This window comes from Lycorma delicatula, chromosome 2 (assembly GCF_047948215.1).
Source record: "Lycorma delicatula isolate Av1 chromosome 2, ASM4794821v1, whole genome shotgun sequence".
In the NCBI taxonomy this organism is placed as follows: Eukaryota; Metazoa; Arthropoda; class Insecta; order Hemiptera; family Fulgoridae; genus Lycorma; species Lycorma delicatula.
Genome location: NC_134456.1, coordinates 140,553,875 through 140,577,119, shown reverse-complemented (window position 1 = coordinate 140,577,119; position 23,245 = coordinate 140,553,875). Strand labels below are relative to the sequence as shown.

At 31.8% G+C, this 23,245-nt stretch overlaps 1 protein-coding gene across 10 annotated transcripts in view; it reads right to left on the bottom strand.

Annotated features, from left to right (window-relative positions):
* Nucleotides 1–23,245, bottom strand: part of Piezo (piezo type mechanosensitive ion channel component) — a 481,248-nt gene that overhangs the window by 32,655 nt on the left and 425,348 nt on the right. For all 10 annotated transcript variants that reach the window (XM_075356335.1, XM_075356333.1, XM_075356336.1 and 7 more), the window contains 4 exons: nt 21,088–21,335; nt 16,255–16,436; nt 12,031–12,279; nt 11,421–11,652 (listed from right to left, as the gene is read on the bottom strand). In XM_075356335.1, coding sequence (XP_075212450.1) covers nt 11,421–11,652; nt 12,031–12,279; nt 16,255–16,436; nt 21,088–21,335 — 911 coding nt within the window. The remainder of the gene's footprint in view (nt 1–11,420; nt 11,653–12,030; nt 12,280–16,254; nt 16,437–21,087; nt 21,336–23,245) is intronic.

The window sequence follows — 23,245 nt, the reverse complement described above, 5'->3', positions numbered from 1 at the left end:
CAGCAGTAACCATGTTTGAGAATATATATATATATATATATATACACACTTACACACACATATATATATGTATTTATTTATTTTAAATATTGACTATAAATACATCTTTACTATAATGCAATTCAAATTTTACTGCCAAATTGCAATATCATTTCACTTAATTAAACTCAACTGTTATTTATTTTCTTCCAATGAAACTCTAATTTTCAGAGGAACAATATTTCACTTCTCAAAGTGAAACTGCTAGCTACATCAAGTATACTTTTACGTAAGGAAGTCAAAACCTTCTTTAAAGCTTGTAACCTTTCATTGTTAATAATTAAATATATTTGTTCAAATATCATTTTCTGTAAGCATGCTTAGGGTACATATATATATGTACATATATATACATATATATATACATATATATATATATATATATATTACATACAGAATTGTAATATTTGAGGTTAGAAATCTCACATAATAGCAGTTCAGTGTACTTAACAAAAAAAAAATATTACATTAAGATATTCATATACAAGGTATGTACAAATAAAGCACAGAAATATAAAGAAAATCTGTACAAATTTACAAAATGTAATTTAAATACAGCCAACTTCCAATTATCCATAAGCGGTTTAACCTTGATGCCACTCTGGAAAAAAATAAAGTTTTAAAAACGAATAAAGATGATAATATTAGTTTCATTGTTCTGTGATAGGTTTTACTCCTTCACTTATTTGCTACTTGAATGTGTGTTTGTTTTGAATGTGATAATACTGTATAGTAATATGTGTAGTAAATAATATACGAATCCTTATATTAATCTATAAGCAATGTATGTGATCACCCATCCATACCTAAACAATTAAATCATCAAAAATGCTGAATACCTCTGTTGATGCATCAGTCTTTTGATGCAACTAATTATGAGTCAGTATAATACATTACATTACTGAGTCAGTATAATTGATTGCTACACATTCATAAGTTACAGAGCTCTATTCCATGTGTGAATATCTTTGATTTTATTTACATGACACTTTCAAATAATCTGTAAGTTTAACTCCTCATATTTTTTATTGTTTTTTAAAAATAAATTTCATGATTAGTATGCGCATAAAGAATATAATATTGGAGATAAGATTCGTAAAAATAACAAAAAAGTGATTGGTTTATCATTAGCTTCTGTTTCCAGAGGAATGAAGCAATGCAAAAACATGACAGTCTTCTTACAATGTCATGGTAGAGTGGTTCATGCAACAATGAGCCCAAAGTAATATGGTATCTGGGTCCATTTACGCAATTAAGGATAATTTTTTTTTTTTAATAAACTTGTTTCAGACAGATTTTAAAGTGTTTTCTCTGTGGTTAAATAGGTTTAAGCACTGCCACGGCATCTGCAAAATCGCCATCCAAGGGGAAAACTTATGTCATAATGAAGAAGCAGCTGATGATTTATAAACAAATTCAATGAATTTATTGCAAAAGAAAATTTAAGTTACGATCATATTTATAAAGTAGAAGAGAGTTGGCTTAACTGGAAGTGCTTACCTATGCGAACATTAGCCTTTGAAAGAGAACGACATGCACCAGGTCACAAAGTAAACAGAGAGATTTTTCGCCCTGTTTAGCCTCTGGAAATCACCTTCAGGTATTACTTCAGAGGATGAATGAGGATGATACATATGAGAGCAAATGAATTGTAGTCTTCTACAGTCTCAGGTCGACCATTCCTAAAATGTGTGGTTAATTGAAACCCAACCACCAAAGAACACCGGTATCCACGATTTAGTATTCAAATCTGTATAAAAGTAACTGCCTTTACTAGGATTTGAACATTGGAACTCTTGACTTCAAAATCAGCTGATTTGTGAAGATGCGTTCACCACTAGATCAATCCGGTGGGTAAACAAAGAGAGATTACCTATCATTTGCTGTTCGACTGCTTCCGGTGAACATTAAATGAAATCAGTGATCATTAGTAAGGCTAAGAAACCATGATCATTAAAAAACATTGAAGTTAAAAATTTACCACTTCATTATTACAATCGGGAAGGTGCTTGGATGGACCGGAACATTTTAAAATAGCATAGTGTATCTTATTATAATAATACATGTAAATAATGTACTGCAGAAGAGACATCAGGTCATTTTAACAAATATTACTTTATTAAATATTATTTTTAGCTTTACCGCAATTTTGCTATAATTTTGGATTATCCAAGATCTTCTTCCTGGTTATTATCATGGATAATTGTGAGTTGGCTGTTGTAAAATAATACCATCATATAGTTTACAAATTGAAACACCAGTACTACAAACTTCCTATAAATTTTAGAATTGTTAAAAATTGTTAACTACCCACTTTCCAATTAAAGGAACTTGTTCTTTCAAAGTGTTTTTTGTTACTAATTTTCAGTAATTTCTTCAATGATCTTTCTGGTAGTACTATTATTAACCCTGTCCATCTTAAAAAGGTTACAAAACCTACTAAGTATATAGTCAAATGACATACTTTATCAATGTTAAATGTTTCTAATGTTATTTTAGTCAGTTTAAGCATTTCTTAGTTCTCGTCTTGTTGAAAAATGCAGAAATCTTGGTTTTTTGTGCTATGTGTAAAGTGTGCATATTGTAATTAATATCTTTGTTTTTGTTAAAATTACAAAAGTTTATTTTGTTGTATACTGTGTCTGTATGTGTACCTGAGAGGAAATAAGTATCCCATCTGTCCAGAGCAGCCTTTAATATCATCAATGGAGTTCAATTAATAATAAATTCTTGGATTGTTGTGTTCAAATAAATTAGTTTTATAAAGTTTTCTCTATGATCTTATGTATTTTGTTTCAAAACAACATAAATTTTTAATTACATACAGAGTTTCCTAACCTTTTTAAGATAGGCACTATTGCTACTGAAAACTACAATGAAGAAGATATGGTAACTAGCTTCAGAAGGGCTCTGGAAGAACAAGAACCATTAATTTGAAAGTAATTTACAATTTTTAATAATTTAAAGTGCTACCACATGTGTCATGCTATTCAATAGATTCCTATAAACCCTTTAAAGAAATTCTATTCTCATACTACCTCCTGCAAAAATATGCTACTTTTTGTGAAAAAAAAACAATCATTTGACAATTATGATCATGTTATGTTATTAAAGATTATTGTATTAGAATCACTAACAAATACATGAAAATGTAACAACAAAATTACATAGATCAAGAAGTAGTGTTATATAGAATACACAAGCAAATATTAAACTGAAACAGAAAATCCAACACACAAACAAATAATTTATATATCTTTTAGTTCCATTATTGAATGACAGTACAAATCCATATTCATTATTGAATGACAATATATATATATATATATATATATATATATTGATATCAGTTCTATGAATTGGATTATTTTAACACAAAACAAACTATATCAATTTTTTAATGTGGGTGCTATTTCCAATGCATATAATACTTGTCGACATTCAACTAGAATGATGCCATCACATTAGTTTATATTTCTGTTGTATTTGGTTAATTTTTTTGTAATAAGTATTTTTAATTTGTCTTCTATGTGTTTAATAAGAAAGTTTCTTTTTATTACAACTTGTATCCAAATTGCACAATCAGGGAGAATAGTTTTATAACATTTTCCTATTATTTCCTTTTCTGTATGATTTCAATATACATAACTTATGCTAGTTTCTTTTTACTTCATTAAAATTTAACAGGGTGGCACAAGAAATGATCTAACATTTGTTGTGGCAATAATTATTTAGATTAATTCGTTTTATGTTGGCAGAAGTGACAACAGTTCATGAATATTAGTTTCTTCTCTTTCCGTGTGCGCTGTTTGTGTATCGTTCCAAAATGGCTGATAAAGGAAGACTGATTGTTGAACAGCGTGTAAAGACTGTTAATTTTTAATGAAACAAAAAGTGTGGCCATTACACAAAGATAGTTTTGTGCACATTTTCAAAGTGGTTGCCCTCATTTAAAACAATACGTAGACTTACAAAAAATTTAATAGTGATGGTTCAGTATCTGAGAGTAAGTGCGAACAGTCTGCTAATGTTTGTTCTCCACAGAATGTTGATGTTGTCAGAATAGCATTGCTGAGGAGTCCAGGAAAATCAACAAGAAAATTATCTTGTGCAACAAGATAATCGAGGATATGTGTCGTCGAGTTATTAACAACATAAGAGCTTCATGTTGAAGAAGTTGCTAAATGTGATGGCGGTCATATTGAGCAAGTGATAAGCAGAATGTAATCTCCAGGTATATAGTAAACATGTATTTTACTTTTCTGTATTGCGATTCAAATAAATTTTTTTTAACAAAACTAAATGTTGGTCATTTCATGTGCCACCCTGTAAAACAAAAGGTGATAGTTTCTGCAAAATTATGAAACAATTCAATTCAAGATTATCAATATGAATGTGTCTGCATACACACACAAATTATTAAAAGCATTTTAGTTTCTTTATGTTAAAAATATTTAATTAATTTTAATAAAATAAAGAGAAAAAAATTTCTCATTAGCAGAAGTGATTTCTTTGATTTTAATGCATTTTAAGTCAGACTATTTATTGGCATAACTTAGAAATGTTAAAAAGTAGTTGACAATTTTTTCAGTTGCTGAATAAATGTTCACAGTAATATACATTATAGATCTGTAGGTTAACAAATTGTAAAAAAAAACTTGAATACCTAAGGGCAGATACCACCAAAAATTTAATCATGAAAATTACATCTTTGTAGAAGAACTTAATCAAATACAATAAGAAATAATACTTAAAATAAGTAAAAATAATTTTAACAATAATTATAATCATAAGTTTTAGAAAAATTTGAGTCTATTTGCAAACACTATTTACAGTTACAGTATTTACAGCAGTAAACATGTATAAATAAAATTATGTATTTTAATGCTTTTAATTAATACAATATAAGAAGAAATCATATTTAAAAAAAAAAAAAACAAGATTTCAGTGTAATCAAATCATCACTCATGCTCTCTTTATATGAAATTTTAGTATAACAGTAACTAATGTGAATACTTTCCAGCGGTTATTTGGCCAAATATTTTATAGTTTTTATTGTTTTATGACTGTTGCATACTTACTGAAGTGACATAAAATTATTGTAATGGGTAAGGGTTTTCTCAGGCAGTCCTATTGTATCTAGAGAAAAACTGGTTTGTTGTAGCTGAACATTTGGGCTAATTAACATACAATCATCTCAGTAATAAACTGTACATCCTAGTAAAAGATTATCCTAATCTTCTGGGGGATTATAAGATGGATAGTCATTGCCTGAGTAAAACCCACAGAAATGTCTCTGGGTGTGGTTCTTTGTCTAGGTTTGCAGTACCTGTCTGTTGATTTCCATTTTTACTATTAACCATTTTCTCTTACTTTTAATCTCTTCCATCCTGATAGTGTGCTGGAGATAGGGCTACATTCTCACTTGATCTGTGTTAAAGATATGATAACTTTTACAGGAATAGAGTTCTCTATAATTTGAGTGGTTTGACAGGAAAGCTCTGTGAAACTGGGCTTGTCTGTAATCTTGGCTGAAATAAAAGCCTTACCTAGAGATATTTAGGCCTATCTGTGCTTCTTAATTCTTTGTAATTCAACACAACTAGAATGAAACATTAATAACACACCTAGAGTAAAATGTAACTTTTTTATCATCATGATTATTGTTGGCTATGTGAGGTGGCATATAAAATTTGTTATAAGTAATATTCTTTGTAAATAAAAAAAGATTCTTTGTCAAATATAAAAGATTAATATTTAACTCATTGGTTCTGAAAACATTAAAATAAGCTTTAAAAAAATGCTACTCAAATAATAAACATAAAATGATGAATATTTTATTACAGAGTGTAGCCTGCATAGATCAGGTGGTGGTTCATTAACTCAAAGGCTCATCTAGCTTTTATCTAAATTAATATTACATTAAGAACTACAAAATACAACAGAGATGGGCTTGTTGGTAGGATTGTGAACATTGCCAAGACGATCCAGTCATGTGGACAGAAACACCAAAGGGGATTAACGCAGGCTGAGCTGGAATTGGGTAGGCTCATTGCACAGCTTAGTAGTTTAAAAGGCAAGTTGGGGGATAATAATTGTGTAGTCAACAATGCATCAGTCTATATCTGTTGCGGTTCAGACCAAAATGAAGGTTGATGTAACAGATGTTAGAGCTCTTCTCAAAAAAAGGAGCTCCTAATGAGGGGGTTATCTGACTAGATATGAGGAGATGGCCCTCGAAGTTGTATAAGAAAACAATTGAGATGAAGGAGTTGGTGTTCTCTATGAAAGATAGAGACACCTTTCTCATATATATATATATATATATATATATATATGATTTGGCCAGTGATACAGAATATTCCAGGAAGGCAAAGGAGAGATCCTGCGCCTTGTGAGGCTAAAATTAAGGCAAAGACCTCATTAGAGATATTAACAATGCATCAATATTCTGATGGGGGACAACAAACTTGATCTCAGGAGTTATTGCCTTCATAGTGGTAATAAACAGCAGAGAGTGAGGAGAGGTCTAATCTAGCGATCAGGCAGGAGATGGAAATGGTTTTGGGTAGTTCTTGGAACCTTGTCTTTGGGATGCAGGATGGGTACGGTATGACTACTAGACATCTGTTGTACTATGTGGGCAGGTGGAAGGAGCTCTCCTTTGAAGTTTCATTTCACAGAGAAGTTAAGAAGAAGATGGGTTCAAAGGGGGCCAATTCTATGGAATCAGGAAGCTCTGTCCAGTCAAGGCCACTTGTATGAGTAAACACAGGTGGCCTATCTTATGCAAATATTCTAAAAACCATTTAAGAAAAAGTCCCGAAACAAGATACTGACAAATTCTCCTCTCTGAGAAAAGGGAATAATAAGGAATTGTGCATCTGTGTCAGAAGTGAGGCAAGGCAGAGGAGTCTCTAAAGGTTGTTTTGCACGAATACGTTGTTGGGATTAACATATCTTTCCACAGGAGGGTGAATAGAAAAGCAGTTGTCCAAATTAAGGAATTCAACTGTATGACTGATGAGGGGGCGATTAGGCAAGGTGTAGTCTCAGCAATTGACCTAATGCGTCTTTTAACTTATCATCAGTGAGACTGTCCTTTGGTGATATGAAGAATGCATCACTCATTCTTTCTGCCAGGGCAGAAAGAAGAAGTTTCACCAATAAGGGTAGGATTAGGACTGTTGGGTCCTCTGTTGATTCAACAGAGGGAAGGGCAGGAACGATGTTTTAAATGCTGGGGGCCTGACGACATGTTGCTGCTAACTGCCAGGGACCTGATCAATTTAATTTATGTTTTAATTATGGTAAAGCAGGGCACAAAAGAGAACAGTGTCCCTGTAAGCTAGTGTGTGCCCTATGTGGTGTCAAGGTAGATTGGAAACAAGGTCAGCAAACATAGGAAATGAGGATCTTACAAGTCAATTGCAACTGGAGTCGCACATCAATGGACACGTGTTGGGAGGTGGCTATCAGGAGGGGTGTAAACTTGTTTTAGGTATCTGAACCCAACATCTCTGTAGTGGAGGTCGATTGTTGACCGAGTGTGGTGCGGAAAGACACTGCCCATCGTACAGTCAAGGCAAGCATACCGTTGTTTATGGGCTTACTGTTTATTGTATGGGTTGATGTGAGTCAGCTGGTGTAATTCAGCTGCTACTGCTCGCCTAATTTCTCTGCTGCCAACTTCAGGGTGTTTGCTGATGGTCTGTTTTCTGAGATTAGGAGGTGTAGTAGCCGTATCATGAGGTGTAGTAGTCATGATCACTAGGATTTCAATGCAAGGCCTCATGTCTGGTGTGCTGCAGTTGACAACCTCAGGGGTTTATGCTGAATGATCTGATGAATGTGATGAGGTTAGTTTGTCTTAACAATGGCAGTCTTGTGAGGGCAGGTGATTGTCTGAGGTGGCATCGTTTGAGGGGGCAGGTGGTCATTCGTGGATTGATTTGACTCTTGTCAGTGCCGATCAAGCATGTAGGGTCAGCTTTTGGGAGGTCTTGGATGAGATCTCTCTAAGCAATCACTACATTACGCTTTTCAAGGTGGATGCCACTGTCCTGAGAAGGGATAGTAACGACCAGGTGGTAGTGTCTATAGAAGGCTGTGTTAGATTTCAGGATCTAATCATGGCTAGACTATATCAGGAGGACGAGATGAGGCCGGATGTCCTTGTGGAGGGGGTTACGGGGATCTGTGAGGCTATGGGGGGTTTTCGTTAGAAGTCTACCAACGGTCAAGTAGATATATGGTGGTCGGCTGGACTGGACGAGCTAAGGAGGGCAGCATGTTCCCCAGAGATTAAACCGAGGAAGTGATCTCGCTAGGAAAGAGTGGGAGAGGGCCTGTTTCATTGAGGTCAGAAAAGAGTACAAGCTGGATATCTTCAGACCCAAAAAAGATTTTTGGAGACAGCTCTGTGAATAAATCGACAGTGACATCTGAGGATAGGGATACCAGACCATCATCAAGAAAGTCAGGTGGTGGTTGAGTCGAGACACAGGAGGAACATTCCAGTGCTCATCTTGATTGACATTAGGAATACTTTCAACAGCCTATTATGGTCATTGATATTCGACTAACTCACAGATAAGGAGATTGATGCCCACCTAAGGAGGGTGCTGTATCTTATTTTTGCTGAAGCATTATTGTCGCATCTGGTTTCAGTAGCTGGGCCAGATTTTAGTCAATCGGGGTGTGCCACAGGGTTTTGTTCTGGAACCCCGATTGTGGAATATGAACTATAATTGGGTCCTCAGGCTTGCATTCCTGAAGGAGTTGTTCCTGTTGCATTTGCTGATGATTTGGTTCTGATAGTGGTGGGCAGGATTGAGCAGTTGGTACTGGACAGGGGTAAAGAAACCATCAGGCTAGTCAGTGGCTGGCTACTTAATAAAGGGCTGGAATTGACTTTGAAGAAGACCAAGGTGCTAGTAATGAACAGAAAACAGAGAGTGGGGCCTCTTGCCTTTCGGGGTTTGATTAAATGTACCCCGTACCTCGGGGTTTGATTAAATGGAAAGGGTTTCTTTAGGAGACCGTAATGAGGATAGAGAAGACTGTGACCATGATGAGCAGGCTCCTCAGTAATGTCCGCGGTCTTAAGTCTTCTAAACAGTGTATTTATTCAAGAGTCATCAACTCAATGCTGTATGGGGAGCTCCTGCTTGAATAAGGGCCCTGAACACTGAACATGCTAGATTTATCCTGAAAGGGGTTCAGAGAAAGATGTCTCTGAGAATCTGCTCTGGGTACAGGACTGTATTTAGTCAGAGACAGAGTTCTTCATTGCCAGTATGCTGCCAATGGACCTGTTGGTCAGATTCAGGGATGACTGCTACCGAAGGAAGGAAGGACCTTGTCCTATGATATTCTTCTGAACTGGTGACAGATCAAGTAGGAGACAAGAGTGAAGGGTAGATGGACGTTTAAATTAATTAATTGAGTCGCGCCATGAATCGGTAGGGGTTATGAGGAAGTCAATTATTTCTTAACCCAGTTTCTCTTGGGGCATAGTTGTTTCAGGTTGTGGGCACAGCAAAGACAATTTGTCCCCATACTGCAGCGCCCTTGATGTCGAGCATGTTATCTTCATGTACAATATGTGGACAGACTCAAGGATGCAGTGTGTAGCGGTGACAGGTCTTCTTGACTTCAGTACTGTTGGTGTCATGCTTGATTCCACCAAAAAGTGGAATGCTGTCTCTACTATGGTGAGGAACATCATTGTGGGAAAGGTGGCAGAATAGTAGGATAGGGGGACAGTCTGCAAAGGTTGAAGGTGCTCGTCCCTTATTGACATAGATGTGTATTCTCCATTGATGTCTGTGAGACTTCACTGAGTTCCTGCTGCCGCTTTCAGTCCAACAACCATGCTGTTCACATCATGGCAATGTGCATTATTGTGGGGAGGAAACAAGAGTATGATGGAGGGGCAGCCTATGGTGGGGAGGGTGTGTTCATCTGCGACCGGTTGTGGATGGGCGCAGTTCCATTGATCCCCGTGGGGCTTCGCTATCTCGACGTCTCCTACTGGCACTGATCCTGTAATTCGCACCATAGATGGAGTTATGCTTTTTGGTGGGTACAGTCTATGTGTGTTGCTGAAGGGGAGGGGGTTTTAGTTGGTAAGAACCTAACGGTGCCATTTTGTGCGAGCAGATGGTGACTGGTAGAGCTTTTCCCTCCATCAATGAAAAAAAAATACACCACAGATGCCTATTTTAAGAGTAATCTATATTTAATCCCAGAAAAAAGTGAAGAAATCACAAAATATTAAACAAATTGAATAGTCCAGAGATGATAAACATGAACAACTAGCTTGTGTATGGTTCAGCATTCATTGCAGTAAAATAAAGTATTTTACTATATTAATAAAATAAATTTCATGAAATTTAGGTATACAGTATAAAAATCCAATTTTCACTAAACACATTAAAATCGTAAGTTACCAGCTGAACTACCTGGTATTCCTTTGGGTACTAGATCTTATAATGTGAAAGTGAACCCTCAGCCCAACTTACAAAAAATATTATGTACAAAAATTATTTCAGATTTTATTTGTTTTAATTTTAGTCTACTGAAAGATTTTCTAAAATTCATCTGAAGTATATAAATTACAAGAAAGTGTTTCTCTGAGATAAAGGAAGGAATTCTTATTTAAAGTTTTAGAAAAGTTTCTTTCAGTTATTACCACTGTATTTAATTTAAGAGCTTGTAACCTTTTGCTTAAACCAATCATATAAACTAAAAAAATGTTCTACCAGAAGGGAAACAGAGGAGAGGAGGTTTAATTTGTTGTCCAATTATTTTTTTTGTGCATTCTGAGTGCACAAATCTGAAAAATCTATTTTTTGTCAAGAGGGAGCCAGCTAGTAAATATTTCCAACAAAGAGATTGCTAAAATTTCAACTGTGTAAATTATGTTTAATTAAAATACATTCATTTGTCAACTTCCATTAAAGGAGGTCATTAAAAAAAATTATGATCTATAACTTGTTTTAAACTTATAAAGTATAAAATCCGAAGAGTAAGAAATGCATTGCCTTAAGACACTTTTATCTACTTAATTATTAAGTAGATATTACTGATCAATAATCCAGCAGCAAATCAAGGAGGGAATAAACCACAGTCATAAAACTACTCTACTATTGTCAGTAGGACTCCTATATTTCCTAGTAACAATAATAAAATAAATTTCAATAAAATTCTATCAGGTAATGGTAATTAATTATAGTAATATAAATTAACATAAATAATTTAAAAAAAAGTTGGAATCAAATTTTTTCTATTAAATTACCAATTAAAAAAATTGTTTATTAATCTTCTACTCACATGTTTTAAAAGTAAAAATAAAAAAAAAAACATGCTATACTCACCCTTTTCCTGAAATGAAATTCAGAGTTGCTGGAAATGCTTTGTCGTTGAATGTATACATAACAAGAAATTCACAATTGTTATGGGGCAATTTTTTAAGTACCTCTTCATAAACTTTGTCTGTACAGTCTTCTTTAAGTACCCACCACATGACTGATGTAGCATTACCTGGACTTACGTTTCTCTCCAAGTGGACAGATACATTTCTGTATGGGTTATGTACAAGACCATCATCTAAAATACCAGGTAAAACATTTAGTTACATAAGGTTTACTGAAAAATATTATATTAATAATAACAATAAATTAATCGTCATTAATTCAATTATTCTATGATATTAATAGCTTATAATAAATATCAAGATATTGTAATGTTGTATTAGTTACCGCTTTTTTATTCTTTAAATAGAGCTGTACTTAATATTTCTGTAAATGTTCACTACTGTTACTGATTATTTAAAATAATAATAGTTATTAACATACTACATGTGTTAAACATATAGCTGTATGATATGAGTAATTAAAATATTACGTTTTTGTGATTTAAAAGCTGTCATTTAAACATCTTAAATTTATTTAAAAATAAAACAATTACATAAATTAGATTACAAACCTACAACCGACATAAGCTGAGAAATAGGTGAAACATTTCCTCTGTTTGTCACTTTTAAAAATTTCGGAAAAATACTTCGAAGATAAATTGGATCAGATTTTACATTCTTTAACATCTCAACCAGACGTTGTCGGTTAGGATCATCTGCATATAAGATAGTCTCGGCACCATCAACTGCTTCTCCTTGTTGTTCAGGTGACTGTGTTACTTTTAATACCCTCCAATCCAACTTTATGATCATCGGGTTTGCTAGAAATTACAAACAAGTAAAATTAGATGATATAAAATAATAAAAGCAAAAATATAACAGAAATTAATTCTGAAAAATGCTCAAACAAAAGCACTGGTCTTTGTTGTTTTTTTATAGATATTGACTACTATGATCAAAAGTCACTACAGAAAATCAATCAATCTGTAGTCCAAGTATTTATTTTCATAAATAGTTTTATGAAAGTTGGAATTATTAAGACAGAAACCTTATTTAGAATAAAAATTGAATTAATGACTTCAGCAGTATATTTTTTAAAACTTGATTTTTCTATATTTCAAATTTTCTTGTGTACAGTAATGCAATTTAATTTTATCTGAACTGTTATGTATACTTAAAATTAAATATAAGAATCATATATTGATACGTTCTTCCTCTATGCGTCTGGCAACGTAACAGAAAACTACCTCACTTCTCCCACAGCTACAGCAATTACTGAGAGTATCACTATACAGCAAAGCATTTATAGTCTTACCTCTCGACAAGAAATCAACCAAAAAAACCCATTTTTTATCCCAGAAAACATTACACACGATTTTTCATGCTGAAATGGTGGTTTATGAACTTCAGTGTTTTTGAAGATGTTGTGGGTTACCATTCCGTAGACTGATGTTTGGATTCTGTGGTGATGAAAGAGACCCAAGTCTTGATATCAGTCACTATTCGACTCAAAAAATTGTCACCTTCATTTTTATATTGGGTAAGAAAAGATTGAGCAGAATGTAATAGTTGATTTTAAAGCAATTCTAGTTTCTACTGTCAACATTTTTGTGACCTACGAGAGCAGAGTTTGTGAGCCTAGGTTTTTTGTTATAATTTCATGCAAAACTGTTCATGAATTTGAGGATACTCAATACATAATGAAGAAATTGTAAACTGTCCATTTTCTTTAATCTTTTCCCCCATCATGTAATCAAATTGTTCTTCACAACAGAAAGGCGCCCATTCCTATACACTTCATATACATTATTGTATCTCACTTTGAACTGTTGCACTCAATTTCTACCTATTCCATCACTCAGAACTTTTTTACCATAAACTTCACTAATTTGCCAATAAATATCGGCTGGTTTGATATTTCTTGCTTTAGAAATCAAGTAACTGCCTTTGTTTTACAATCAGTGGAATTCTTGATTGACTTGAACATTTTAAATGATGTTCAATCAACTTTAAACAAACATCACTGTACTTTTAATGGTGTCTATTTGAAATGACTGAGAGAATGAGATTGATTGCGCATGCTCAGAGCTGTGATCACACTTCTGTGGCAGTGGTAGAAAGAAATGGTACTTAGTTTTCAGTAACACATCAAACACAATTTGTAAAACTACAAAAAGAAGGTAACAAAAATAAAGAACACTACGTTTATGTGTATTGTGTTGATAAGTCTATGTGTTCAGTAAGTGATAAAACTTGGAAAAATTCAGGTGGTAGATTTAGTTCTGACCACCACAACCTGGTCTTTAAAAAGTTAAAACTCAAACTGCGTTTTGCAATTAAAAATCTTTTAACAGTTAATTATTCATAATCAATTTAACTAATTTTACAATAAACATTATTGTTTATCTGATGGAAAAGTATTCCAGAATGACTTAAATGCTACAAATATTTGTATTTTTATAAAATATATAAAAAAAAAACTTTGAATAAAACATTAACTGTCTTATTTAAAAAAAATAATTTTATATTTCCTTTACAATTAAGCTACATTTATAACGAAATAGAAGATTGGAATAATAAATATGCATGAATTTTTAAATTTATATCATTAAAGCATTTATCAATATTAATATCTATGGACCTAAAACAAAAAAAATGAAAATTCTGTTTTTATCAAAAAGAATTTACATATTCTTCTACACTGATACTACCCTCTCAAAGTACTCTTCAATGGATATGACACACTTATCATTTCTTTTAATCCTCAAAACGTTAGTAGAAATCATTTTTTCATATAGCCTTAAATTTACTTAACAACTTTTTCTTTATTTCAAATATCATTGCAAATTGTTATCTTTCTAAGTTCTCTTAATCAGTAGAAAAAGAAAAAGTCAAACGATGTTTTTGAAGAATAAGTCTGGAGAATATATATTTAGAGAATACAGAGGCTGCAGCATCGGTATGGTATTAATTTTGGTTAAATAATCACAAACTACCAGTGAAGTATAAGTTAAAGCATTACTGTGATGTATAAACCAAAGAATTGTTTGCCTACATTTGTGATTATTTTCTTTGAATTTTCTCATGTAAACAGCGTAAAACTGATAAGTAATAATAATGTTTTTTGACCACCATGCAGCAACATTGTGATACGAATTAATTTGTTTTTAAAAAAAAAAAAAAACAGTAAAGAGAATCTTAACATTAGATCGAACTTGGTGTGCTTTTTCAGTTTTGGTTCTTCAAGAAGTTGCTATTGAGATGACTGGACCTTTCTGTCAATATCCTAATTGTACATCCATGTTTCATCCCCTGTTGTGACATGTTTGAATAATTCTGAGTCATCAACGATGTCAGTTAACTATTGATCTACGATATTGATTTTGTTGAAAATTCAATAGTTTTGGAAAAACTTTTTCTGATACTTGCTTCATATCCAAAATCTCAATCAAAATTGTCTCGCACTAGCCATAAGAGATTCTCCCCCTCTTCAACAACTTCTTTAATAATGATTCAATGATTATTGATCATATTGTCATTTATTTTGTCAATATTTTCATTGGTTGTTTATGTGTTGCACGTTCAATCCTTTCATCACCTTCACAACCTTCTTAAAACCATTTGTACCGTTCATAAACCCATTTTGTTTACGTAACATTTTCACCACTTTACTGCACTTTATTCCATTTTTAAAGCAAATCCTGTACTTAAACAACCTGTCATTTTTAAACAAAACAAATTGGCCACTCATAATAAAATATACCATAATTACTTGGCTGCCACATTTGAAGTATCTGTCTAATATGGCTGAAAATAATATATGTATATATAAATTATAGTCAGTCTGATATTGTGTGGGAAAAAGCCTAAAAGATATAGTCTGAAGAATTAAAATATTCCCTTAATTTCTTTATCGTACCTTAAATATATCAAAAATGTAATATGCGATATAATAAAAAACAAATATTAGTTATACAAAAATAACTTACAGATTGGTTTATTACTCATTCAGTAACAAAAAAAAACAAGAAGTAAAAAATTACAAACAAATTGTTTAATATAAAAATGTTTTGTCAATATTTTTTTTTTTAAAGAATATTGCTTCTTACTTATTATATTGACAAATAGACAGCATTTTCTAATTAAATCCATCATTTTTAATTTAAATAATAAAATAAAATCAGGCATTATACCATGAAAACAGAAATATTAATTTAATACTATAACTACAAATTAATTTGTGGCTAGTTATACAAACTAATAAATTAAGTCTCAAAATAAGATTCTTGCCTTATAACTTGTTTTTAGCTTGAATTAGTTATCATTCTAACTCTGAATTAAAATAAAATAAATATATTAAGAGAGATAATTCAAACAAGTCTTTACAGGCAGGCTGATCAAAGTTTACTTTGTAAATTTGAAGTTTTTTTTTTCAATATCTAAATGCTGTTATCAAGAAATAATTATTAAAGTTATAATCTAAATCAAGTATAAAAGTTATTAAGTATAATTTAAATCAAAATGTTAAAACTGAATTCCCAAATACAATACTGGCTGTCCAGTTTATAGTGTTTTGCCATCAGCTATTACATTAGGTAATATGGCAAACTGTTCTCAAAATTAATTAAACAGGTTCTTTTTATTGCATTTCTACAATGATATTGATGACATTGACATTATATTTCCGTACGAATATTTTTCTTCTAAGAAACTAATAAATGTAATTATTATAAAACTGCAAAAAAAGTAAAATATTTAAAATGAGAGTGAAAATGAGTATAAAAGAAAGTAATTACATGAAAGTGCTTCATCAATTAGTGATGTTAAGTCAGGTGGAGATATCGTCCAAATTGCAGTTGAATGAGAGCTAAACCTTACTACACCAATATCTTCATTATTGTAGTTAGAGAGAAAAGTCTGAGCCACTCTTGATTTCTTGTACACAAGATTCATAATAGTCCAATATTTTTCATCATACCTATTAATTAAATAAAAATATAGTATAAAATATATTTAAAAGTAATTGTGATCATTAACTACTTGTCTCGTTAAAAAAAACTTTTATTTAAAATTATCATATGCAACTCTTTCAGACTGCTACAGAATATTTATTTATAAAATGACATTTATTTATACAAGTGATTCACAAAAACTGTAATAAATTCAGGACATATTCTGGTGGTGAAAATAAAGAAGACAGTTTATTTAAAAACATAGGTTCAGAAATTGTTTTGTTAGCGATTGTCGGCTGGCAAAAGACTTCGCCCTGTTTTCTGTGCCTTCAGTAAAATTAAGCCCAACTGTAATTCCATCCAAATATTACCCAAATTAAGGGCAAATTTAGTGGTTCTGAATGACATCTGATCACACAAACTGAAAAAAAAAATAGGTCCCAGAACTGTATTTTTAGTAGTTTTCGAGAAATATGGGGTAAAAGACAAATGATTAGGGTCGAGAAACACTATTTTATGTTGGGCATACTGTTAAATGAGTAATAAACATATAAAAACTTGTAGAAAATTTAATTCTGAGTAATGTGGTATGAACAAAGTCCATGGAAACTAAATACAAATTTAAGCATTTCAAAGTTTATTAACAACAAAACATATCAAAATGTGGCAGAATTTCAAATATTATCTAGAGGAAGGTCTGAAAAATTTTTGCATTTATGGTCCAAAAACACAACCTTTTTTGGCAATTGAATGAAGTAAAACATTTACAAATGTTTTTATCCATAATTAAGCAGCAATAATCTTGAAAATGCCAAAATCAATAGAATTTATTAAAAAAATTACATTATTTAGTATTTCTTATATACACTTTAAAAAATAATAAATTGTTAAATCTTAACAAATAAAACTGTTATAAATTGAAATATAAACTGTTAAGAGCACCTGATTTTTTTAGGTTCTCAATAGGATTTAAACCATACTGGATAAAATATGCCAGGAAATCGGTTTTTTGTTTTTTAAACTTATATTTACTGTTATTCTTGTTTGGTTTTATCTAACTGCTCCTGAGTAAAGTATCATCAACAGAATATCATTCATCAAAGAACATTAGTAATCTGGATGTTCATTTCAGTAAAGTTACTTGTTTTTTTAAGTTTCAGATCTGGGGTTCAACAATGTAATGAAATAACTAATAAGCAATGATGCTAATGCACTCAGTCCTTAAGCAATGAAGCATCAATTTCAGCACAGAACTTAAAATTTAATCATCTCAATAAACGAATTTAAAAATTATTATATTATAATTATTAATTTATTTTATCTCATTATATTTTACTCTGTTCTAATTTATTTATTGTGATATGTTAAAAGTACAATTTAAACTGTTTTATGATCTCTTAAAGCAGCGAATGGTTAAAAAAAATTACAATTAATTCTAAATAGTATACTAAGGCTCTACATTTCTTTCCCATCTTTGGAGCATAAATGCAGATAAAAATATCTTAATTATATAATAATACTAGCTGTACCCGCCACGCTTTGCTGTGGCATGGGTGAGAAATGAGAAACAAAACAAAGCATACGTTTTATAGAAGTTTAATTTTGCAATACTTGTGGATATACAATATTTTTTGTTTTTCCACTGTCTGCGTAGATATAAAGGCTATCTGGTTTGCCGACTCGGGAACACGCTCATACAGTTATCCATGTGAGAAGCAATCCGCATCTAAATCTAAACCACACAATTCTAAAGATTGACCTTGAGCTTTATTGATTGTGATTGCAAATGCCAATCGAATTGGGAATTGCAATCTTTTAAATTGAAATGGTGTATCGGTCGGGATCATGGGTATTCGAGGAATGAGGACATCTTCACCTTTGAAAGGCCCTGTTAAAATCGTTGCTTCCACTAAGTTATTCATCAATTTCTTAACTGCAAGACGCGTGCCGTTGCAGAGTTTTGGCTGATTAATATTCCGCAACAGGATAATTGGCACACCTATTTTCAATTTTAATATGTGTGGTGGCATCCCTGGCAGATCAAGTGAGTTTAAAAATTCCGTTGGATAATTAACTACTTCATCTGCTTCCACAACGGTGTCTATTGACTTATATGTAATTTCCTCACTTTGAATGCTGGATTGAATAACATTATTAAGTTGACAGACATCTTTATTCTTTGCGGCAAGGATAGCTCGTTCACTGAGCCAATCGTGATTTCTATGATTAATTTGAATATCAGGAAATACTTTTTCGATCAGTTCTTCTTTCAATGTTACTAAATTACAAAAATTATCAGGAAATGATATTCGTCTAGAAGTCTCATCGACTGGCAGCTTTCCGTTTCCAATGTCCAGTAATTGTCGTGAGAATACCTCAGCTGATGGATCATTCTCCAACTGGACACGCATATTCATAGTCAACTGCAATGTACGTACGTGTCGCCACAGTGTTGAATATTTCAGGCAAGCATTTATTTCGTCTGCTGGTGTCGATCGAGAAATTACAGGCAATGTTTGCCTAAAATCTCCAAATCTCGTAACGATCGATCAAGAGCTTTAAGCAATTTTTTATGTGCCATCGTGCATTCATCCCAAACAATGAGTTTACATTTTTATAATACTTTTCCCATACAGGATGCTTTGGAAATATTGCAAGTGGGAGTCTCGATGATTTGCATGTTTAATGGCAACTTCAGAGCTGAATGCGCAGTCCTTCCACCTGGTAACAACGTCGCAGCTATTCCAGACGAAGCAAGAGCTAAGGTTATGTCATTTTTTGATTGAACCGTTGCTAGAATCAATCTAATGAGGAATGTTTTCCCAGTTCCTCCTGGCGCATCCAAGAAAAAAGTCCCCCCAACTCCGTCATTTATCATTTGCATTATGCAATCATAAATGCCTTTCTGTTCACGCGTTAATTTGGGAATGTTTGATTGGACATATGACTGAAGATCATCAATGTTGTAACTCTGTTGACGGCGTAAATCCACATCAAATGAAGCAATCGCAGCTCGGGTGGGTGCTGGCATTCCCAATTGATTGACTAAGAACTTTATTTGCATTAGCTAAGCACTTCTCTTCAATATTTATCAATGCTTCGTTGTAAATGCCTTCTGTAAATTCAGACAAAAGTGAATATTTAACCTAACAAAGGATTTTTTGGTCATTATGTAGGGATATTATTTTCTGTGTATTTGGTTATTTTGACTTTTTTGTTTGCATAGTCTTAAGTCTATCTGGGCTATAAGAAAGTTGGGTGTTTTAATTTATTTACTGTAAGTCATCCTTCTTGGTGGCTTTTCTTTTTGTTTTGGTGTCTTTTTTGTTTTTTTTAAATAAAATACAGATGTTTTAGCTGTTAAATATAATTCAAAGAAATTTGGTCGTTGTGTTTGACAGCGGCCATCTTGGCATTGATCTGATTGGGTTTCCTTTGTTTACATTTCCAAATTAAACATGTACAAATTAAAAATAGATAGAAAGATTTATTAAAAATAGATGAAAACAATCTTTGATGCGGGTTATATATCATGCTAAAATTTGAGCTTAATCGGTGCAGAACATTTTGAGTTTTTGTAGCGAACACAAACGAACTTAACATTTTTATATATATATATAGATTAATATTTTTATCTATTTTTAAAAAAATTAATTAAAAAAAATTTATACATTGCTATTTACTTTGAAGATAAAGAATGAAAATTATTTTTATCCTAGTAATACCTCATTCATAAAACATACATAACAAAATCATTTCAAGTAAATTAAAACAGCAGAGTTAGTAAATGTTTATGGAACTCATGCTTTCATGTTATGTTGCAGAAAGCCACCATACTGTTAGTCATATTCTAACAATATGATGTTTTGAAAACTGTTCCTACCTGAATAATAATTTATTTACTAAAAAATAGTAAATAATATTTTAAGTTAATAGTTTAAGAAAGAAAAAGTAATAAGAAAAATACATAAAACTGAGATTTTTATGGATGTATAGCTTTATGAGAAAAAAAAATTAATTATTCTTTTGGGTCTAATACCTTCAAGGTACGGTATACCCTCATCCATTTGTTCTTCAAACACTCAATAAATTTAATCCCTTTAATAAACAAGATACTACATTAAAATTTATCAATTAGGTTAAATTGTTTCTGAAATTCAAAGCTGAATAGAAATCAACATAGATATTTTTATTTGTTTCTGAAATATAAAGCTGAATAGAGATCAACACAAACACTTTTATTATATCAATGAAGAACACTGAGGCTAGCAAACATATCTTATCAAGGAAATGCCTGATTTATCAAAGTAAGTGACATTTTGCCTTGTTAAGTAAATAAACTATATGTTAATTTTATCATTAACTTTAGAATATATCAGTAAATAAGAGAATAAAATTCTGATCATATGAGACCCTATCCTATAAAATTTTATGATCAAGATTTGTTTTTTGTGGAATCATAGACTTCAGAATGTAAAAAATCCAGGGGTCTTATTTTGCAAGCGACAGTACTACTTTTCTCTATTATTATTATTATTATTATTATTATTACAACTTTGTTATTTTTTGGGTCACAGTATAATAGCTGAAAATGAAAGAGTAAAGTATATGCAATCAATGATAAAATATTATCAGTATTTCCTTAATGAGTAAATTTTCATTTTGTGAAGAACTTACTTGTAAATAGAATTGTTTCTTGCTGACATAGAATATATAGGTTGATATCCACCAATTCTGAGAGAAATACCAACTTCGTAAGGTAAATTAGGTTGTCCAACTGTATCACCAAGAGCAAACAGTACAAGAGGAAACCAAATTACAGCTATTATGCCAATAAGAAAACCTCCACCAACAATGTATTTACTCACAGCGGCTTTCTTCTCACCTCTTGGCTGAGGATATTCTTCTTCTGCTCTTCTTTGGCACTAAAATAGTACAAGTGCAAATTTAAAAAAAAAACCAGTTATCACATTGAAACTAGATTTGTGTAATATAAAACGGTATTTAAAAATAAAAACATCAAGCAAAGCTAAACATAAACAATCTAACAAATATGTGGGTATTTTAGAGAAAAGCAATTGTAATAAGTACTAGAACAGTTAGAAAAATATCATACTTATAAAACAATTTTATTGTAACAGTCTTTTATAATAAGCCTATTAAAACAGCAATTTGATTATTAATAAGACAATAAAAGTTAATGTAAATGAGACAGTTTGCTATTTAGTTGGTTACATTTAATAATTTCAACTGATTATCATTGTTTAAGAATAACTAGCTATGACTAAATTTATGATGGACTGTTTAAAAAAAAAACATACAACTTTGAATTGAATGTAGAATGTATAAAATAGTTTAAAATTCTGACTTAAATATAAGGTCAAAGAATTCATAATCTGCTATCAGTTTCGAGAACAAAAAATGAAAAAAGGTGAGCTCTGATTCAGAGAAGACTAATGTATAACCAGTTCCTGTTGCTTTTTAACTTTGTATCTAGAAGTAGTTTTTCATCAGGAACTGAATTGACTTTAGGAAATGAATTCTTCAAAGAAATACTAAATGATATGGTTTTAATGCTTGGAGAGAAATTCAATTTAAAAATAAATGAGAATAAAACAAACTGATGGTATATGGTAGAAAGGTGGAAAGGCAGAATAAAATATTAAGACATGTGAACATAATATACCAGAAGCTTAAAGAATTTTACTATATAAGAAATACAATTACAAAGGATGGTTAAGTAAAATAGAAATGAAAAAGCAGATCGCTACAAGCATATATGCAGAATGGCACAGAAAATCTGTTGCAAGTGCCTAACGTTATAGTAATTGGTTACAAAAAATAAATCTATAAGTTTCCTCTAACTTTTGGCCTCAACAAGTTCTTCAGTCACTCTCAAAAGTTCCCATTCAGTTTACATTAGGGGCTTTCAACAACCATCATCAACAGTAGAAGTATTCATTTTCTGATAAAAATGAAGAAGAACTAATCAACTGAAGAGAAAAGAGTGAAATCCATCATATTTTTTATGCTACAAATCACAATATGTTTAAGTTAGTGGCATGGACAAGTGATAGCTGCCTTCATCTCTGCTTTGCCACAGCCAACAGAAATCTCACCTATCAACATTTTAAAAGATTTTCGCTGCTTATCCCAGATACACAGTTGGGTTGTAGAAAAAACCTTTCTGACAGTTTTAAATCTTTGTTGTAGATGGAATTCAGGCAAAGTCAGCTGGAGAATCTTTAGAAAGACTAGGTAAATATCCTGGTTGAATATCCCAATACATAACTACTGTAGTTTGTTGGAGTGTTGGTTGATTCAGCAATGAAAGTATTTTTCCAGGGTATCAGAAAAAGTACGTTCTTGAATGAAATGAAGGTAGATGTTGAACTACTTTACTAAGAATTTCTTAAGAATTTGGAGATTTGAAGATAAATTATAACAGATGATACTCAGTGAGTAGAAAACTTCATAATAAACAGTAAAGAATAAGCAGAGTATAATAAAATTGTTTGAAATAAAGAGGCCTGTTTAAATGGGTAGTCAGTTGAATGGAAAACTTCACAATAAATAAGAAAGATGAGCATTATTGTAAAAAGTGGGAAAGAGTGTGATGAAATTGTCTGAAATATAAGGCCTGTCTAACCAAACTCTGTCATGAAAAACACTTCCACAGCCCTCTGAACCACAGGCATACTAAGTTTAATGAGTACAAGTGCTGAAGTTAGCAGTTGATGAAAGGATACTTCCACCAAAGACTATTTACAAATTGCCAGAATTGGAATAGTAAATAGTATAAAATTTCACGTGATTGGGGACAAAAACAGAACAA